At 38.1% G+C, this 21,334-nt stretch overlaps 1 protein-coding gene across 38 annotated transcripts in view; it reads left to right on the top strand.

Annotated features, from left to right (window-relative positions):
- MLIP (muscular LMNA interacting protein) overlaps window positions 1-21,334 on the top strand; it is a 258,328-nt gene that overhangs the window by 184,237 nt on the left and 52,757 nt on the right. For all 38 annotated transcript variants that reach the window (XM_078001295.1, XM_028847473.2, XM_078001314.1 and 35 more), the window contains one exon: window positions 6,459-6,587. In XM_078001295.1, coding sequence (XP_077857421.1) covers window positions 6,459-6,587 — 129 coding nt within the window. The remainder of the gene's footprint in view (window positions 1-6,458; window positions 6,588-21,334) is intronic.

The raw sequence follows: 21,334 nt of genomic DNA, 5'->3' as shown, positions 1-21,334 counted from the left end.
ACTTGATAGATTATAAACACAAATCAATAGCAGGTTTAGACGAGTGTCTTATAGCCCATTAAAACCTGCCACTGGGCTTCGGGGAACCCACGTACTCCCTTGAATTTTTTCTGTCCTCAAGACTAATGTTAGCGTCAGATATAATATCCTCTTCTCCTCCCCACTCTCCACTCTTGAATTCTCTAAAAAAGATGACATCGTTGTCTTTTGGTATTAAGAGTTTTATTGCATATCACCATGAATAGAGGGAGAAAAACAACAATTTCTTTTAAATGAAGCAGATTAAAATCTTGTAAAGTCCCTAAAGAAGTGGCCTCTTTCCTTGACTTTCTGTAGTTGATAACTTTAGCTTTCTACTCTTTCTCCTGAGGGCGGAACTCACCAACCCACTTTCCTTCTTCTCCTCCTCTATTGGAAAAATGCCATATGGCTCTTCTATCCCTCAAAGTTCCCTCTTAGTGAATTATATTGTGATCAAAAAGTTAGCCAATTCAGGAAAAATAATGGATGACCTCAAGGAGTCAATCAACCCCACTTTTTAAAAAAATTTATTTTAAGTTCCAGGGTACATGTGCATGATGTGCAGGTTTCTTACATAGGTAAAAATATGCCATCATGATTTGCTACACCTATCAAACCATCACTTATGTATCAAGCCCATCATGAATTAGCATTTTTTCATGATGCTTTCCCTCCCTGCCCACAACAGGCCCCAATGTGTGTTGTTCCCTAGCACGTGTTCATGTGTTCTCTTTGTTCGGCTCCCACTTATAGTGAGAACATGCAGTATTTGGTTTTCTGTTCCTGCGTTAGTTGGATGAAGATAATGGCTTCCAGCTCCATTCATGTCTCTGCAAATTACACGATCTCATTCCTTCTTATGGCTTCATAGTATTCCACGGTATATATGTACCACATTTTCTTCATTCGATCTATCATTGATGGGCATTTGGGTTGATTCCATGTCTTTGCTATTGAATCAGCACCTCTTATTGACTCCATATTGAACTATAGTGAACACACTGAGCTTCTGCCTGTCAATTAAGTTATTCATTCTGTAAGTATTTATTGAGCACCAACCAGGTACAGGCACCATTCTAGATGTTGGAGATATAAGAGTGAATAAACCAAAGATCTCTGGTTTCACAGAACTTACATTCTAGTGGAGAAAGAAAAACAATAAACACAAACAGATGTTAGGCAGTGATAACTGCTGTGGAGAAAATAAAGCAGGTAAGAGAGGTGGAGATTGCTATTTTATATGGCTCATTAAAAAGATCTGTCTGATAACATGATTTTTAAACCGAAAAAGAAGGAATGAGGGGGAGTTCCAGACAAGGGAAGAGCAAATACAAACTCCTGGAGGAGGCAGTATCATAGTGTATAAGCTAGAGTAGAAAGAGTGAAGGGGTGGAAGGGATAATACTGGGAAATAAGACTGGAAAAAGAGAGGCTGGTTAGGGATATGAAAGATCAGGTCATACAGCACCCTTATAGGTATTGCTTTGTAGGCACTACAAGGGCTTTGAACTTTACTCTCAGTAAAAAGGTGAGGCATTAGAGAGATTTCAGAGCAGAGTTGACATGATTTGATGTAGAATTGGTGGACATCATTTAGGAGATGAGTGACATGACTCAACTAACACTGTGGTTATCTTCTGATTTACTCAACTGGATTGTGAGCCTCTGAAAACAGGGGGTATATCTTACTTATCTCTATAGACACTAGAGTTCCTGACATAGACTAGATCTTAATTGGCAAAATGTCTCCAGTGAACATCTGGTAGAGGTGTGCTTCAGAGTTGCAAAACAGTTATTTTGTCTTTCAGGCACTTCAAAAATGTCTATACCCAGTGTAAATCAATTTTCAGTATATTCATGAATTGATATTTTTGATTTGGAGAATCTTCTCATTTTTCTTCTTGTGCCCTTTGTGCTGGCTATGAGAGTCATTACCTTTTTTATTTTTCCACATAGGCTGGAAAGAAAATTACAAAACTGCTTTTTCTGGCATCATTAGAGGGTCATTTGCATCTATCAGTCATGAGTCTGACTATTCTATGGATTCTATAGTAGATAAAAATGAAAGAAGGGCCTCGTAAGGCTACTTTAGTTGTAATATTGCTGCACAATGACAATCTCATGGTAGTTCAGTTTTGTAGACTCCCCAAACTTGATAAATCTAATTTCCTCTATGTTTGTTTGGACACAGATGTAACAAATTAGATTGTTCGGAATTAGAGAAGTTGTTCTTTTTTTTTTTTTTTGAGACGGCTTGCACTCCAGAAGTTGTTCAGGAGAACCTTTACTTGAAGTCCAAAGGTACCAGCAAAGATCACTACATGCAAAGATGCAATATAGATTAGGAATTAATAAAGCATAGTCTGTTTTAAAGCCTCTCCTTCAGTCTGGAGACAGAAGACAAGGCCAAATGGATGTCTCTGGAATGATAGACTAAGAAAGATCTATCTCTACATGAGCTGCACATTTTAATGTATTGAGTTCAAGTCTAGTGTCTTTCAACTTTTAATGTGTACATGAATTGCTTAGGGATTTGTAAAAATGCAGGTTCAGATTCAGTAGGTTTAGGTCGGGCACTGAGCTTTGGCACTCATAACAGGTTCTCAGATGATGCTGATACTGGTCTACAGCCTTCATTCTAAGGGTCAAAGTGCTAGCAGACAATGTCTTAATTGGATAGAACATTAGTTAACTTTTTGTTGCAAATGTAGATTGCATCACCATTTGACATTGTGAAACAAGGTATGAGGAATAATCGAGGGGAAGTTAACTAATATTCCAAGAGAGACTTATGTGTGATGACAACAGTGCCAGTTGCTTCACATATGCTGTTTTATAGACTTTCTAAGTGGCACTTTGAGACCCTTGTTTGGATGATGGATTTGAATATGCAGAAATAAGCCTTTTGCTGTAACTCTGTGTGCTATAATTCCTGAGGGGTCAGAAAGGTAAGTAATAAAATGTGTCATTACCCATTACTAAAGGACATAGTCATGTATTAGAATTACAACCCTTCAACAGAAGTTCTACACAGGTTGAATGGCTTTTCCAAGGTAATACAGTTTATTAACAACATTGCAGAAACTAAAATCTATGTCCATGTTGCTCTCCTTCTACAGTATTATGCTACTTCATGAGAGTAAATTTTTAACCAAATCCAGAGACACAGTGGAAATTTGATGTCTTGGCCATGCAAATTATGGAGTATTTTAGGAGGTGGTGAAGAGGTGTGTGTGTCTGTGTGTATGTGTGTGGTGTGTGTGTGTGTGTGAAGAGAGTGGATGTGTGGATGTGTATAGTCACCAGGAACTGAAAACATTAGAAAACATTAGGTCCTAAATGTTCTGAGAGTATTTAGGATGGCTAACGAAAAGAAAGTAAAATGGCACAGAATGAGTTAACAATGGCCAAAATCAAGGATGAGACAGTTGACCGTGGAAATAAAATAGAGAAACAATATATTTTAAAGGCATAAAAAATATAAAAATTACAGGAGCTTTGTTGTTGATTAGACAGGATAAGTTACAGAGAGGAGGATATTTAACAATGATTTCAAGCTTCTATCTATTCTATGATGTCACTCTTCCTCCCTGGAATAGGCACAGAAGTGATAAAAATCACAGGCATGATGATCAGACCAAACATGGATTTAAACCTTAACTTCGCATGTTAACTGCATGACTTTGGCATCTGACTTATTACTTTTAAATCTCCCACAGAATTTATAAGAAATTGATGAGATGATCTATCTGAAATATTGAGTTCAGTTTTTGATTCTATATTGATAGAATATAAAACCTGTGTCTATGAGACAATGATAGTGTCATTAGCTGCAGTAGGTCCTCAAGGACTTTGAAGCTGGTTTTGAAGCACATGAAAAAGCATGAAGAAGGTGCAGAGGCTACCATGCTGATGACTTGTTAGTATACCAAGGTCTGTGGAGAGTGCATGAGGTTCAGAATTGGGACACTAGCGTTAGATTTTTAACTGGACCATCACTGAGAGATGGCTGGGTTTGAAAGGTGTGATTAAAGATTACAGGATGAGAAGTATGAACAATGTCAAAGGCAAACTATGTGTAGTCATCTTTTGCCTAGAGTTGGCTTCCATATCTATGAAGTATTGACTACTGGGTAACAACAAATTAAGGTTGTAGCAGCAAAGAACAGGACTAAAGAAAAAGGGAATATATACAATGTAAAAATCAGGGAAACCATATGAAGACCAAGTAAGTAAATAGAATGAGGAAAACTCAGAGTCTTCACATAGTCCAAACCTGGGAACACAGGGTCCAAGAAAAGAACATGTGGAAAATCTGGCAGAGTGGAGGAAACGGAGGAAAAATTATTGTCTAATTGTCAGAGACAACCATCAAATCCAGGAAACTCATAAGAACTAAAGAGCTTAAAAACTGGTGGAGAAGAAAATATGAAGCATCAGTAACAGACTCTGATACTGAATATCTCTGATATCCAACCAACCAGAAGAGTCTGTCTTCTGATGTCACCCTGGAAAGGACTGATCCCAAGACAGATGATCTGAGTGGAAGGCTCTAGGCCAGGATATCCCCAAACATCTGCCTGCTTGCAATAAAGGGACCCAAGCAGTCATGTTTCTCTGGCAGAGATTATCCTACCATCCGAAGTGCTGCTGGTTAGATTTCTTCTCCCTGCTTTCATCTTTCTGCATAGTGACACCAAGCTTAACCCCTAAAGTACAATGTTAGTTTTAGAGCCTTGTAGCCCCTGAGTCCTGGAGTTGCATTTATTTTCTGCCTCACAAGGGAGTAGAAGAGAAGGAGAAAGTGCAGGAATAGGAGAAGAAGAAAGAAGAAATAAAGCAGGAAGTCAAATAAAAAAAAGAGACAGAGGTGTGGAAAACTTTGAATCATGGCCCAGGTATCAGGCATCTCTGTAATTACAGGTGGCTATAGAAATAGGGAACTGCCTGGACTTTTTTTTTTTTTTTTTTTTTGCAGCACTTAATGAAGGAATATTGCTCTCATGTGTATACTCTATGGCATGACTTCATGCACAATTGGATGTTACTTGTTCATTCTTCCCCTTGAGAAAAATCAGAGTTTCTTAAGTGGGAGATATTTCTCAGTCTGGGGAAGATAGAGACTTGTCTCAATCTATATTTCCCCAGTTGTCATAATACATGAAAGGCCAAATATCTGTTGAATAAAGTATTTCAGAGCGACATTTATTCAAGACTCAAAATATATCAGGTGCTTTATAGAGCAGAGAGATAGATGTAGTCCCTTAAGGCTTAACTTGTGAGCATCAGAATTGACTGAAAAGAGCTAATTTACCATTTTCCAAAAGGAAATGGGGTTGAGAAGAATGATTGCAGCAAAGTGCTTAAACAGAAAGAGCATCACAGCATTTTATTAAATTATTGTTTGGGATGATTTTGCAAACATCAATCTTTCTGTGACATTTTACGGGGTAACAAGATTTTGGTGTTTGTGAAACATCATTTTGAAATTACCCCAAACTAGAGTTCTCCCCCGTCTCTCTTTGTCAAATCGACACTGGGTACAAGCTTAAGAATCTCGAGTGACTGATGTATTAGCTAAAATTCTTTTGATTGCAAGTTACAGAAGTAAAGTTGAGTTAAACAAAAAGGTGTGTGTGGAGGGAATCTAGTGTAAAAGAAAAGGAAAGAACCTCAGGACAGGAAATTCATGTAGACCCCTGGAATGTTTAGGAAGTAAATTCTGGAAAGCCCTCTGGTGTCTCTCCTTTCTGGGCTATACCTCCATGCACTTTGCTCTATCCTTGATCTCAGCATATCTGCCTTTTAGGTCGTGTTAAGGCTTTCCTGTAGCTTCTACATGACATACTTTAATTTCAGTCTCCCACAGTTACTGCAGAGCAGTTTAAATCCCTGTTCCACGTTATTGGGAGAGACAATCTCTTTGCCACCCATTCTCCACTCTTTTAGGTCAGAAAGCCAGCCCAGTTTATAATATGAACACGGCATGTGGGGGCCCAGCTTTGTAGATTTTGGGGCATGGAGGGTGAGCAGTTTCCAGAAAAAGAAAGTTGTCATGGGCTTGGTGGATATACCAAAGTCATCTATGCTATCATGCCCAGAATGCTGCCTGACACAGAGAAGACTCTCAATAAATATTGAGCATATGAAGTATTTGTTGACCAAATGCACCAGCAAGGGTAGAACATGTTTGCATTTCGAATGTTACAAGAGTAGATCTTTATGAACTGATTGCTGTTATAGTGAAGTTTTAACTAAACTTATATTAGTTAAAATCATTTGACTTCAGGCTGTTTTTATGCATTTGTGAAATCATTTTAAAATTAAAAAAAAATTTTCTGTGAGAACAGCATTGAATGACTTAACAATACACATCTTTGTTCATTTTAATAGTTTTTTTTTCCTGTTTTTTAAATATTTATTTGACATTCATGAAGACTAAGCCTGGAGTAATTCGCCCAGTACCTGTAAAATCCAGAATATTACTGAAACAAGAGGAGGAAGTCTACGAACCCAACCCTTTCAGTAAATATTTGGAAGATAACAGTGACCTCTTTTCTGAACAGGTGAGCGTACACAAGAGAAAATGTTTGCTATTTTGATAAATGACTATATAAAATATAGTATGTGTGAGAACATGTTCATTTGATTGGAATATATTTGGTAATGAAAATGCTTGCATAATAAGTAGAAGTTCCTAAATAATTCAAGAATAATATTTTTTAGCATTTTAATGTGTGGTTTTTTTTTTTCTTCTAAAACTTGTCTATTTAGTGCTGGTATTGTTTTGGGGACCAAGATGTTACTCTCTATAAAGACATCATGAAATCACTGATTGGATGGGTCATATCGGTGTGGCATCCTTATTTCTAAAATCCTGCTTCCAGCTGGGTAAAGTGGCTCATGTCTGTAATCCCAGCACTTTGGGAAGCCAAGACAGGAGTATTGCTTGACCCCAGGAGTTTGAGACAAGCCTGGGCAACATGGTAAAATCCCATCTCTACAACAAATTAAAAAAAAAATAGCTGGGTATGGTGGCATGTGCCTGTGGTCCCAGCTGCTTGGCAGGCTGAAGTGGGAGAATTGTTGGAGCCCAGGAGGTCGAGGCTTCAGTGAGCAAGTGTTCATGTCACCGCACTCCAGCCTGGGTGACAGAGCAAGACCTTGTGTCAAAAAATAAAATGAAATCTTGCTTCCTTTTGAAGAGATGGAATATTTTAGATTTGATATATTAAAGTTGACAAAAGTCCTGTTTAGATTCATATTAACACAGAGATGATGCAGTCTCCCAGATTGGGCAGTAATAGTAACAGAATCAGGGCTCAAGTCATACTTAGGATTTGTTGTTCATTTTGTTTATGTTTGAAAAGTCTATACTAGATTCCCCTTATATATTATATATGTTGAAGGAAGTATAATGGAGAATTGTCAATGGTGCCTTATATTTGTGAAAAATATGAAAATACACATTTATGCAATATAAAACTTCATAATGAATAGCAGAGATTTTAAATCTTTATTTTTCATATTAAAATGCAGCAAATATTATGGGCTATATATTTTATTGAGAGATTGAAATATAAAATTAATAAGCAATGTAGGATATTCAAAAAACTTTCTGAATACAGTCAGGACATGTAAGATCATCATATTTTATAATCCATAATAAAATAGATTTATAGAGGAATATAAGGTGTTATGCTCTTTTAAACTTTTAGTTTGAAAATGATAACTAACAATATTCTTGAAAATATAAACTATATTTAAATTTATATTTACAAAACATAAAGAATCTCTTATCTGACGTGTTAGCTCTGTGACCCTGGGCAAGTGGTTTCATCTATCTAGGCTCCAGTTTCTTTCTTTCTTTCTTTCTTTCTTTCTTTCTTTCTTTCTTTCTTTCTTTCTTTCTTTCTTTCTTTCTTTCTTTCTTTCTTTCTTTCTTTCTCTCTCTCCCTCCCTCTCTTTCTTTCTTTCTTTCTTTCTTTCTTTCTTTCTTTCTTTCTTTCTTTCTTTCTTTCTTTCTCTCTTTCTCTCTTTCTCTCTTTCTCTTTCTCTCTTTCTCTCTCTCCCCCCCTCCTTCTCTCCTTCTCTCCTTCTCTCTCTCTTTCAGATGGAGTCTCACTCTGTTGCCCAGGCTGGAGTGCAATGGTGCCATCTGGGCTCACTGCAACTTCCGCCTTCTGGGTTCAAGCGATTCTCTTGCCTCAGCGTCCCGAGTAGCTGGGATTACAGGTCCCTGCCACCACTCCCAGCTAATTTTTGAATTTTTAATAGAGACAAGGTTTCACCATGCTGGCCAGGTTGGTCTCAAACTCCTGACCTCAGGCGATCTGCCTGCCTCAGGCTCCCAAAGTGCTGGGATTACAGGCATGAGCCACCGCGCCCGGCTGGCTTCAGTTTCTTAATGCATAAAATGAGGTGTTCAGATTAGGTACCTCTTAAGGATCCTTTAAACTCTAAAATTTGCCTTACTTTAAATCTATGATTAACCCTAACTGGGTCTGAAATCCCTATGTAACCTTGAAAAAGTTCATTACAAATACTTTTTATGATTAATTCTAGTTTTTATTTACAAAATTCAGCTGAAAATATTTTCCATTGATTTATATACACTTTGTGAGAAGGCTATGATTTTGGTAAGTCTGAATTTTTTAGAGGGCATTGATATGATAAAAAATGATAATTAGAGGCAATATTTTAATTTTGTGGAATAAAATATAGACCTCAAATTAAATTAAACAGGGAAATCTTGTTGATATATAAAGTTGCCTTCACTAATTCCACACATAACAGAAATGGAAACTCCTGTGGGGAAAACATGTTTTATCATTAACAAAAGCACTTACGAAATATCTATTGCTTGCATGACACTAATATTTTAGTGGCTTTTAATATGAAGTTTTAGACAGTATGGGATAATTATAAAATGTTTATAAAAATAATTTAGCACTTATATGAAAATCAAACCACTAACAGTTAAATTTCACATATTATCCATGTAACCTACTTTGTTCAAAATATGATCCAATGTTGGAAAATAACAACTTTATTCTTCTGTGTGAATATAAATTCATGCATTTTACTTCAAGCAAGATTCTTTGTAGAATATCAAGTTAATCTGCCTGTAATTTACAACATGTACTGTCTACTGAAATGATAAATCCCATTTTCAAGTGCAGAAAATTCTTATCATTAAAAATAATTGCCACTTCTTTTCATTGCTTTTTCTGACTATAAAGTAAGTTTAAAGCTCTTTTTATATCATAACATAAATCTATTTATTTCTAAATACTTGACTGAAAATTTGACCTATTTTGCAAATCTTAACTTACCACAGATCTAATCTTTTATTTTCTTTCAACCAATTTGTCCTGGTTTGTATCCCCATTTGAATGTGGAACATGAGAAGTAATAGCAGACAATGCATTGTCAGAATTGAAAGAAGCCTAGCATACCACTTAAAAGTGAATTCCAAAGGTCCCCTGGCCTTATTCATTGACCTGGCATGAAAGGGAAAGATAAGATAGAACCTTGGGGCCACTGAACACCTGGGAAATGGCATGCATTATCAACTGGCCTTTTTATGTTGAGCTTTAACCATCATCTCATTGTGTCCAGAATCTACAATGGAGGCAGATACCAAAACAGCTCTCAAGGGTAGATGCTTACATCTACTTAAAAAATAAATTGAATAATAAAATGTATAATTTCAGCATTGCTACTTCATCAGAACCTCAACAGAAGAAAGTGTACTCAAATTCAGTTCTAGTCACTATTGTCTTCTCTTACACTGTTGCCACAGAATAAATTGAATGGTTCCAAACTCAGCTGATCTCATCCACCCATGTAATGGAAAATTCTTTAGCCAGACAGTTGGGCCAAATGGAAGTAGCTCACATTCACTAATCTGCCTTGTACTGGGGACAGTTCCACATGACAGGAGATGTTGGGTGGGATTGTTAAGTCAATAAATTTTTCCTAGCAGCTTCATTGCCATAAAATATGATTTCTCAACTCTGTTACAAAATATCAGACAATAAAGATGATAATGAGACTAGACAGAAATGTATTAACTATAGTTCAAAAAGGTGCAGCTGGGCAACCTTTTGACCTGATTGTGAGCTGAAAATTTGCCTGGAAACAGCTGCTGAGTTCTAACAGCCAAGTTTGAAACCAAATGCATAATCAAGTAATCGAAACTTACTAGCCAACAACTTTTACATCAAAGTGGCATAGGCCAGGAAGCATCATTGCATTTTAGATGGTTGTTTTAAAAAAAAAAAAAACCTTCAAAATGAAGATTATGCTTTGCTGAAATAGTTGAAATAGTCTTCATTCATTATTAATTAATGATTAATCTTCATTCATTATTCTATTAATTTATTATTGTGCCTATTTGTGGTGCTTTTCAGTTATTACAAAATGTCCTCACACTTTGCCATAAATCTATGGATTTAAAAACTATGGTGATGTGTTTAAAGCATATTTTTTATTGATAACTAAAGGTAGAGTTGGAAAATAATTAGCAAAATTCATTGGACTAACGGGCATCCAGAAGACGTTCAGGCTCAGAAAAGCAATTTGCTGATGAGAATGAAGATACTAAAGAGCTGAATGGTATTTAGTTTATTCTGACTATTTATGAGCTTGCAAAATATATTGATTGTTTTCTGATCATTTAATATGTGTAATTAGATAAGAGGATTTCATTGAAGATTTGCGGTTCAATATAAAAAGGCAATAATTCACCTCATTTACATAAAGTGCTATGTAAAAATCCTCCCTCTTTCTTTATAAATTAATAATGCAACTCATATAATTAGATATATTGTTACTTTATTAAAGCCCTAAGGAATTGTATGAAAAAAGGTTTTGGATAGAATTAAAGGGAGAATATTGTTTCATCTGATTTTCCCGAAATATTTTTCTTTCTTTTTCCATTTATAAGAAATAACACTTTGCAGCATGTATGCCTCTTAAAATTTATTTTTCTTCTACTCTGTTTAAATGGGAGAGAGAACATATTTTCCATGAAGATGACCATTTAGAGAATTTTCTCCACGCTACCTCACAGAGAACATAAAAGAATAATTATAGAGAATTTTCTTTGTTGTAGTAGTTCATTCCGCTTTTCTTCTGGGTTTTTTTTTTAGACGTCTGACTTGCCTCTCTTCCCTACCAAAAGGACTATGCTTGACATTCAACTTTGATGATTATGTCAGTGACTTTCAGGTTTCTATCTAATGATTCATCAAGTTGTATTTCAACTGTGACCTTCAACTTCCCTTCCTTATGTCACCCACATGTTAATATTACAGGGGACATACCTTTGTCAAAGGGGAAACTGACAATACTGCCTTTTACTTTCTCTGAAAAACGCTGACTTTGTCACAAACTACCACTTTTTCAACATTGGTTTCTCAATCAAGATGGTCCATATTCTTATGTCATAAAATTATATTTTGTCATTGCTAACATTTTATTAAAAAATACTTTGGGGTAAATGTTTAAATGAACCTTTTTAGGTGTAGAAATGACTAAATGGCTTGCTAGATTGTTTTAACAAGAGGAAAGCTGCAATTTCTTGCAGTGTTACTTTGCTTTGGGAAGGTTTATGAACACAGATTTGGCTTCTCTAAGTTTTGCCATTTTGTTGTTGTTTATTTAAGGAGTGAAATCCTTGTGAGTTTTCTCTATTTTGCCTTGCTTTCTTCCTTTATAGAAAAGAGATAATAGACAATTAGCATAAACAAGTTACGTTCTATACATAACAGACAAATTACTGTCAGCACAATAAACTAGTTTCTTAGTATATATCTTTTTTAAAAATTATCTTTTTGAGACAATATTTGCCTTTTCCTCCAAAATATAGTTAGATAGGCTCATTTCTTCTTACACAGAATTTCCAGCACCTCTGCGCCCCCCTTTTTTTTTTTGCCATTTCTTTTCTCTTGATTTTATGTATACATCAAGTTTGGAAAATTGTAACCTATGCTTTAGATTATTTTGTTGCAGTTGTCAGTTAACGGGAATTTCTTTTCCATGCCCCTCTTCAGCTGCCTTATGTAGGAGTAAAAATCTTAGAGATTTTTATTTGCTTTTAAAACAGCAAACACCCAAAGAAGACCTATTTGTCACTTCTATCATAATGGTCTGAAGCATTATTTGCTTAACAAATAGTTGGTGGATATGTAATGTCTGATCATATCCCAATGTACTGGGAAAACAATGACCTTTTGAAAGTTTTATGCAAATGTGTTCTATGTTTTGTTAACATATGATGTTCCTATGTTTTTTATTCAAGGGAGATTGGCCACTGCCATATTTAGAACCTCTCATACAAAGTACACTCTAGTTTAAAAATAGGTCTTTGTTAAATATAATTTTTTAATTCTTTATAGGTTTTATCTGAAAGTATTAAACAACATTTCCAAAGAGAGAGAGGACATCTATATAAAAATAATTTTAAATAATATCCAAAATAAATGTTATTCTGAGATTAGAAAGTTAAAAAATTTTGTTTGTTGGCTGCGTGCAGTGGCTCATGCCTGTAATTCCAGCTCTTTGGGAGGCTGAGGTAGAAGGATTGCTTGAGCCCAGAAGTCTGATACCAGCCTGGGAAATATAGGGAGACCACATCTCTACAAAAAATTTAAAAATCAGCCAGGTGTGTTGGCAAGCATTTGTAGTCTCAGCTACTCAGGAGGCTGAGGTGGGAGGATGGCTCGAGCCCAAGAATTCGAGGTGGCAGTGATCTATAATTTTGCCATTTCACTTCAACCTGAGCAACAAAACAAGACTTCCATCTCTTATAGAAAATTGTTTGTTTGTAAGAAAAAAATGTGCATTCATATGTTTTGTTTCACAAGAGTCTCTATCTCAAACCTTCTCCTCAAATTTTGAAACGAGATTAGCCTGTGTATAGAACCATAGAGGGTAACAATTACATACCTTTGGCATGTGGGTGAGAATCTTGAAGACATTTTTATTTGCCAGTTTATGTACCAAATTGTCTTATAATACATAAGATATTTTTGATGAAACTGGTGCCCTTCTCCAGATACACTCTTTACAGTAATCCCCTCCCTCCCTCTCTACACAGTTTCAATTCTACAACTGCCTTAAAATGTTTTGTGTGATAGCTGTTAATAAGTATGCTTAGGAAATGCAATAAAAGATATTGGTTTGTGATTTTCTTTTCTGTGCTGTACATTTGTTTTGGCTCATGAGACATGAGATCAAGGTAGAATGCATAGAGGAGAACATCACAAAAATTGGGGGTATTCTTTGAATATGAATACTAAGTGTCATGCACGTCCATGTGAAGAGACCACCACACAACCTTTGTGTGAGCAATAAAGCTTTTTTTTTTTTTTTTTTTTTTTTTTTTTTTTGAGACGGAGTCTCGCTCTGTCGCCCAAAGCTTTTTAATCACCTGGGTGCAGGCGAGCTGAGTCCAAAGAGAGAGTCAGCAAAGGGAGATAATGGTGGGGCCGTTTTACAGGATTTGGGTAGATAAAGGAAAATTGCAGTCAAAGGGGATTTGTTCTCTGGCGGGCAGGAGTGGGGGATTGCAAGGTGCCCAGTGGGGGAGATTTTTGAGCCAGGATGAGCCAGGGAAAGGACTTTCACAAGGTAATGTCATCACTTAAGGCAAGGATCAGCCATTTTCACTTCTTTTGCGGTGGAATGTCATCAGTTAAGGCAGGGCAGGGCATTTTCCCTTCTTTTGTGATTCTTCAGTTACTTCAGGCCATCTGGGTGTATACGTGCAAGTCACAGGGGATGCGATGGCTTGGCTTGGGCTCAGAGAGCTGACATTCCTGCCTTCTTATATTAATAAGAAAAATAACATAAAATGGTATTGAAGTGTTGGGGCGGTGAAAATGTTGGGGGGTGGTATGGAGAGTTAATGGGCGATGTTTCTCAGGGCTGCTTCAAGTGGGATTAGGGGTGGCATGGGAACCTAGAGTGGGAGAGATTAAGCTGAAGGAAGATTTTGTGGTAAGAGGCAATATTGTGGGGTTGTTAGAAAGAGCATTTCTCATATAGAATGATTGGTGATGGCCTGGATGCAGTTTTGTATGAATTGAAAAACTAAACGGAAGACACAAGGTCTGTATAAGAGAAGGAGAAAAAACAGGTGTTAAAGGACTAAGAATTGGGAGGACCTAGGACATCTAATTAGAGAGAGCGTAAGGGGGTTCAGCGTAAGGAGTGTCCACACAGGAGCTCAAATGTACCCTGTAGCATTCTGAGGACAGACCGAATTCTGAGAAGGGAAAGTGGTAAAAGTATTCTCTAGTCCTTTTTAAGTTGGGAACTGAGCTTGGTGAGGTGTGTCTTTAAAAGACCATTAGTCCGTTCTACCTTTCCTGAAGATTGAGGACGGTAAAGGATATAAAAGTTTCACTGGTCAGGGTCAGTCCAAGTGAAAGCAAAGAGAAGCTGGGATGAAGGGTGCAAAGGAATAGTAAAGAAAGTATGTGTGAGATCTAGAACAGAATAATGGATTGTGGAGGGAGGTATTGAGGACAGGAGAGTATATGGCTTTGGCACCACAGGGTGGATAGGCAAAACAATATGGTTGATAAGGTGCAGATCTTGAACTAACCTGTAAGCCTTGTCTGGTTTTAGGACAGGTAAAATGGAGGAATTGTAAGGGGAGTTTACAGGCTTTAAAAGGCCATGCTGTAGCAGGCGAGTGATAACAGGCTTTAATCCTTTTAAAGCGTGCTGTGGGATGGGATATTGGCGTTGAGTGGGGTAAGGGTGATTAGGTTTTAATGAGATGGTAAAGGGTGCATGATCAGTCGCCAAGGAGGGAGTAGAGGTATCCTATACTTGTGAGTTAAGGTAGGGGGATATGAGAGGAAGATGCAAAGGAGGCTTTGGGTTGGGGAGAAGGGCAGCAATGAGATGTGGCTGTAGTCCAGAAATAGTCAGGGAAGCAGATAATTTAGTTAAAATGTCTTGGCCTAATAAGGGAGCTGGGCAGGTGGGGATAACTAAAAAGGAGTGCATAAAAGAATGTCATCCAAGTTGGCACCAGAGTTAGGGAGTTTTAAGAGGTTTAGAAGCTCTTCCCACAACAGTTATGAAGGCAAGGGAAACAGACCCTTGAAAAGAAGGTAATGTGGAGTGGGTAGCCTCTGTATTGATTAAGAAGGGGACGGACTTACCCTCCACTGTAAGAGTTACCCAAAGTGTCTGTGATGGTCCAGGAGGCTTCTGAGGCAGTGGGGCAGCATCAGTCTTTAGCTGCTAAGCCAAGAAGGTCTGGGAAGGAGTCAGAGAGGCTTGGGCCAGAGCTCCAGGGGCTCTGCGAGTGGGCGAGTTGGACAGTCCTATTTCCAGTGGGGTCCCGCACAGATGGGACATGGCTTAGGAGGAATCCCAGACTGCGGGCATTCCTTGGCCCAGTGGCCAGATTTCCAGAACTTGTAGCAAGCTCCTGGGGAGGAGATTCTGGAGGAACCTCTGGCAGCTGCGGTTCAGGCATTTGGAGTTGTGTGCTGGAGATGTGGCTGGGGTTTGTCTCACAGTGGAGGCAAGGAATTGCAACTCAGAAATAAGTTGCTACTTGGCTGCCTCTACTCTATTATTGTACACCTTGAAGGCAAGGTTCATTAAGTCCTGTTGTGGGGTTTGAGGGCCGGAATTCAATTTTTGGAGCTTTATTTAATGTCAGGAGCAGATTGCATAATAAAATGTATATTGAGAATAAGATGGCCTTTTGACCTTTTAGGGTCTAGGGCTGTAAAGTGTCTTAGAGTTGCTGCTAAATGGGCCATGAACTGGGCTGGGTTTTTCATATTTGATGAAAAAGAGCCTAAATCCTAACTGATTTGGGAAAGTTCAGATAAAGAAAAAGGAGCATTAACCTTGACTATGCCTTTAGCTCTAGCCACTCTTTTAAGAGGAAATTGCTAGGCAGGTGGGGGAGGGCTAGTCGAGGAATGAAACTGTAAGCCGGACTGAGGGTGAGGAGGGGAGATAATAAAAGGATTATAGGGTGGGGGAGCAGAGGCTGAGGAAAAATTGGGACCTAGCTTGGCCTGGTGAGGAGGAAGAGGTCAGCTGGGTCTGTAGAAAAGGAAGATTAGAAAGACTCAGCGACGCTTGGGTTTGGGACTGAGGGGACAGGCAGGAGGGAAAGAAGGAAGATTTGGGACGAGTTGCATTGGGAACAGAGACTAGGGAGGGACCGATGTGTAAAAGAATGCCTGGATGTCAGGCACCTCAGACTGTTTGCTCATTTTATGACAATTATTTAGATCTTGTAGGATGGAAAAATCAAAAGTGCCGTTTTCTGGCTATTTGGAACTACTGTCGAGTTTGTATTGGGGTCAAGCGGCGTTGTAGAAGAAAATAAGGCATTTAGGTTTTAGGTCAGGTGTGAGTTGAAGAGGTTTTAAGTTCTTGAGAACACAGGCTAAGGGAGAAGAAGGAGGAATGGAGGGTGGAAGGTTGCCCATAGTGAAGGAGGCAAGCCCAGGGAAAAGAGAGAGTAGAGACATGGAGAGAAGGAGTTCGGGGGTTCTTACCCTCCAGAAAAGCAGGAAAGGGATTGGGGCATGGAGATAAGAGGTTGGGGCACAGAGTTAAGAGGTTGGGGCACAGAAATAAAGGGTTGGGGCACAGGGATAAGAGGTCAGGTTGCGGAAATAAGGGGTTGGGGCACAGAGATAAGAGGTCAGGGTGCGGAAATAAGGGGTCGGGAGGTTCTTGCCCCCCAGAAAAGCAGAGAAGGGGTAGAGATAGGGAGAGAAGAGGTCGGGGTTATTCCCCACCCCCAGAAAAGTGGGACTTGATACTAAGGGTGAAGGACCAAGGCAGGCGTCCCTGCGTGGTCAGACACTTCTGAAATGTGGGTGAATAATCAGAGAAGCATCCCCACAATGATTAAACACCAAGGGAAGGCTGCCTTCCCAAGTCCGTGACTGGTGCCAGAGTTTTGGGTCCACGGATAAAATGCATCTCCTTCATCTCTACCAGAAAAGGAAAGGGACTGAAATTAAGAGAAGGGAAAGATTGAAGTGTGGTGTCAAGATTGACAGGAGAAAGAGGTTGAGGGATAGAGAGAGAGAGAGTAAAAAGGGGCCGCTTACCCGATTTAAAATTGGTGAGATGTTCCTTGGGCTGGTGGATCTGAGAACCTAAGGTTGTAGGTGGATCTTTCTCATGGAGCAAAGAGCAGGAGGACAGGGGATTGATCGCCCAAGGGAGGTCTCCTGATCCGAGTCACGGTACCAAAATGTCATGCACGTCCGTGTCAAGAGACCACCAAGCAGGCTTTGTGTGAGCAATAAAGCTTTTTAATCACCTGGGTGCAGGTAGGCTGACTCTCTTTTCGGACTCAGCCCACCTGCACCCAGGTGATTAAAAAGCTTTATTGCCCACACAAAGCCTGTTTGGTGGTCTCTTCACACAGACGCGCATGACACTAAGTTTAATGTGTTTAAAAACATTTGACAATCTCTCAACCTTGGAGATATTGGCATGTATTTAAAATGTGTGTTATAGACAGATTTTGAATGAGGACAAACCTAAAATATGACAAGATACATAAGTTTGAAGATGAGTTATATGAAGATAATTGGGAACCTTCTCTTCCTTTCTGTGACCCAAGATAAAATATCTTAAAATAAGCAATTGAGGCAGGAGAAACAATAAATCCTAAAGAGAAGAGCAACCAAAAGAAGAATAGGAGAAGCAAAGATCTAAAGCTGGTAATCAAACTGTGTTTTGAATTCCACTAAAATAAAACAAAAGACAGCTTGTGAAGTTCAGCCTATGGAGAACAGAATCAAGCTAGTGATGCAGATCATTTAAAATAAATGTATAGAAAGAAAACCCCAAGAATTATTTTTTAAAAAGAAATGTATTTTTGTCTATTTCAAAGACTTCATGGAAAGGGAAACCTATACTAAGTTTGTAAGTTGAAAGTTGGGTGTTTCTTTGGGGATGGGATTACTGGTAGGTTTTAGAGTTTTTAAAAATAATGTTCTAATTTTCACAAAAGGGCATTCTAAGTGGAATTTAATCTATTGTAGCTCAGGCATCCAAATATCAATTTTCCTTATGAACTGTAAGATCTTTAATTTTTTTAAACTTTATTTTCTCTTGAAAATAAAAAACTACCTTTGGTAGTAAATAAACAGCTTACCAGGAGTTGACTTGTCTAATTATTTTTATTTCAAGTTGGGAGGGCTGGGTGCAGTGGCTCAGGTCTGTAATCCCAACACTGTGGGAGGCTGAGGCGGGTGGATTACCTGAGGTCAGGAGTTCGAGACCAGCCTGGCCAACATGGTGAAACCGCATCTCCACTAAAAATACAAAAAATTAGCTTGGCATGGTGGCAGGTGCCTGTAATCCAGCTACTCAGGAGGCTGAGGCAGGAGAATCACTTGAATCCAGCAGACAGAGGTTGCCATGAGCCAAGATCACGCCATTGCACTCTAATCTGGGCAACAGAGTGAGACTCTGTCCCAAAAAATAAAAATAAAAATAAATGAAAAGAAGGTTGGGAGGTTTAGCATATTTTATCTGCAAAAGGAAAGCAAAATTATATGATGTTTATTACACTGGGTTAAGTTCAAAAAAATAGAGTTGTTTTTCTCTCTCTTAAGCCTAGGTCTCCATGAATTGCTTGTGGTTGAAGACTGGCCCACTGCAGGGCATGGTAGAGTCAAGCTAGTTTAAATTTCCCATGTCAAAAACCACATGCAGGCAGGATCTGATGACATGATTCATTTTTATGCATAATAGAACCAAAGGAAAACTAGGGCAGCTTGGTTTTGCAGAAACAGTTTTGAAGTGTGTATTCTGGTTGTGACATTGTGGTTAATCACCTCTACTCTGTGCATTTGTGAAACCTGAATCTCATCAGTGAAATGAGGGAAGGGAACCAGATCAGTGATTCTCAACCAGAGATGATTTTACAACTGAGAAAGTGGGGTGCTACTAGCATTTAGTAGGTGCAGGCCAAGGATACTGCCAAAAATCCTACAATGCCCAGTACATTCCCCGACAACAAAGAGTTATCCAGCCTCAAATGGCAATAATGCTGTCATCGAGAAACCCTGGACTAGAACATCTCTTGGCTCTCTCTGCTCCAGTACTACGAATAATGAAGCTCATTACTTTATGCCTGCCAAGGGCAATTCAGTTCAACCAACATTGATTAGGTGCCTTCTTTTTGTGTTTTAACTAAGAACTTTTCCCTATTTGACATACAAAAAGAAGGTAAAACTCTATCTTTGGAATTCCTCATATTCCAAATATTTTCCCATGTAGCTTCTACTCATGGTAACCTTGTTTGATAAGGAACATACATTTTCATTGATTCCAGATATATCGGCAAAATTATGGCTTTTCACCTTTCTAGACATTTCTTCTTTCTTACTATGTTTTCCCAATTATTAGGCTCCAAGACAATCAACTAAAAGGGAAATTTGAAAGAGTCAGATGGTTTGTATAACTCTTAAAATCCATATTGTTGGATTAAGTCATTCCTGATATTGGACCTTATTGTCTTCACCTGCACAATGAGAGTGGCGTATAATGCGCTCCTTGTATCCTGAAATTCTGTGTTTATGTCTTTATAAACTATTGGAGCCCTCCTGATATTTGATGATTAGATAATTCAAAAAAGAGGGGGTAAAACAAGTATTATTTAGGTCACAAGTTGGGAGAGATGGAAAATCTTAATTTATTGTTTAAGTCAACATCATGACAAATACCCACCTCTATAGGGTTTACCATGATGTGTGTGTGTGTGTGTGCCTGTGTATGTGTATGAGCACAGGCTTGCCCTTGCCCCTGCAATTTGGTTAGAGCAATCTGGGGTAGAGAATATTTTTTCCCGTTTCTTTAAAAGTCAGTTTCTATTCACTTCCTATTTCTATTGCGAAATCATCAATATGATTTACTGCCACTATTTCCCTTTGAATAATTATAATTTTGTTTTGCTTTGCCTTAAATTAAAACCCCTAAGAGATAATTTATTTTCAAAATTAAATATATGTGTGTATGTGAAAGATGATTCAATACACACACATACATACTTAGTAGTTTTTTAAAGGGTCTTGGCATTTGCTACTTAAGTTACTTTTTATTGCTTTTTCACATTGGTAAATTTGTCAACTATTTCTGCTGCAAATATACTGAATAAGAAGGCTAACTAGGCAACCTAAAATTTAGATGAAGATACTTTTAATAATGAAAGTGAACATGCCTTTGCACTTCCCTGTTTCTGGATTTACTGTCTCAGCATTCTTCAAGCTCAGAGGACACCATGTTTCGTTCATGTGTTTCATAATTATAAAAGACTCTGGGTTAATCCTTGCAATAAACTTTGGGGATAATTTTTGCCTTTTAAATCTCTCTCTGGGAAGTGATGTGGGACTTACAAAGGCTCTGTATAAGAAAATAATTCAGTTGTAGAACATCAAACTTTTCACTTAAATCCCTTGTTAAAACAATAATAGATTCAAAGAACAAAAGGTCAATATATTAAAAACTGTAAGATCACTTAAAAATATAATACTCAAGTGTGAACAATATAAATGCTTCATTTAATGTGTCTAAATGTATAGATTTGGTAACACCAAAAAGTTGTAATGCTATAATAAAAGCATATCTCAGTCCAGGCTTGGTGGCTCACGCCTATAATACCAGCACTTTGGGAGGCCAAGGTGGGCGGATTACCTGAGGTCTGGAGTTCCAAACTAGCCTGGCCAACATGGTGAAACCCCGTCTCTACTAAAAATACAAAAATTAGCCAGGCGTGGTGGTACGTGCCTATAATCCCAGCTACTTGGGAGGCTGAGGCAGGAGAATTGCTTGAACCTGGGAGGCAGAGGTTGTAGTGACCCGAGATGGCGCCACTGCCACTGCACTACAGTCTGGGCAATGGAGTGAGACTCCATCTCAAACAAACAAATAAACAAACAAACAAACAAACAAACAAAACAAAAAAACCCCAGCATGTCTTGTATGTATGAATCTGTTCAGAATTTCAAAATTGTGAAAGTTTTTTTTAATTCAAAGATATCTACATGCTTTTCGAATCAATAAAGTCATTAGCGGATGCTTATATGCATTGTATCTCCACTTGAAAATGTTACACCAAAATAATAAAACCAGGGTCTATTCTGTTTTCCTAACAAAGATATGGTACTTTGACTACCCGACTGCCGTAGGAATGAAGAAGAGCGTAGCCATTTATTTTTTATGTGCTTTCATAAAGATAATCCTATTTCTTTACAGTAAGTCACAAATCTGCAGGCAGCACTCAAGTAACACA

Source organism: Macaca mulatta, chromosome 4 (genome assembly GCF_049350105.2).
Source record: "Macaca mulatta isolate MMU2019108-1 chromosome 4, T2T-MMU8v2.0, whole genome shotgun sequence".
In the NCBI taxonomy this organism is placed as follows: Eukaryota; Metazoa; Chordata; class Mammalia; order Primates; family Cercopithecidae; genus Macaca; species Macaca mulatta.
The sequence above is the reverse complement of the archived record's forward strand: the minus strand, read 5'-3'. Positions and strand labels throughout refer to the sequence as shown.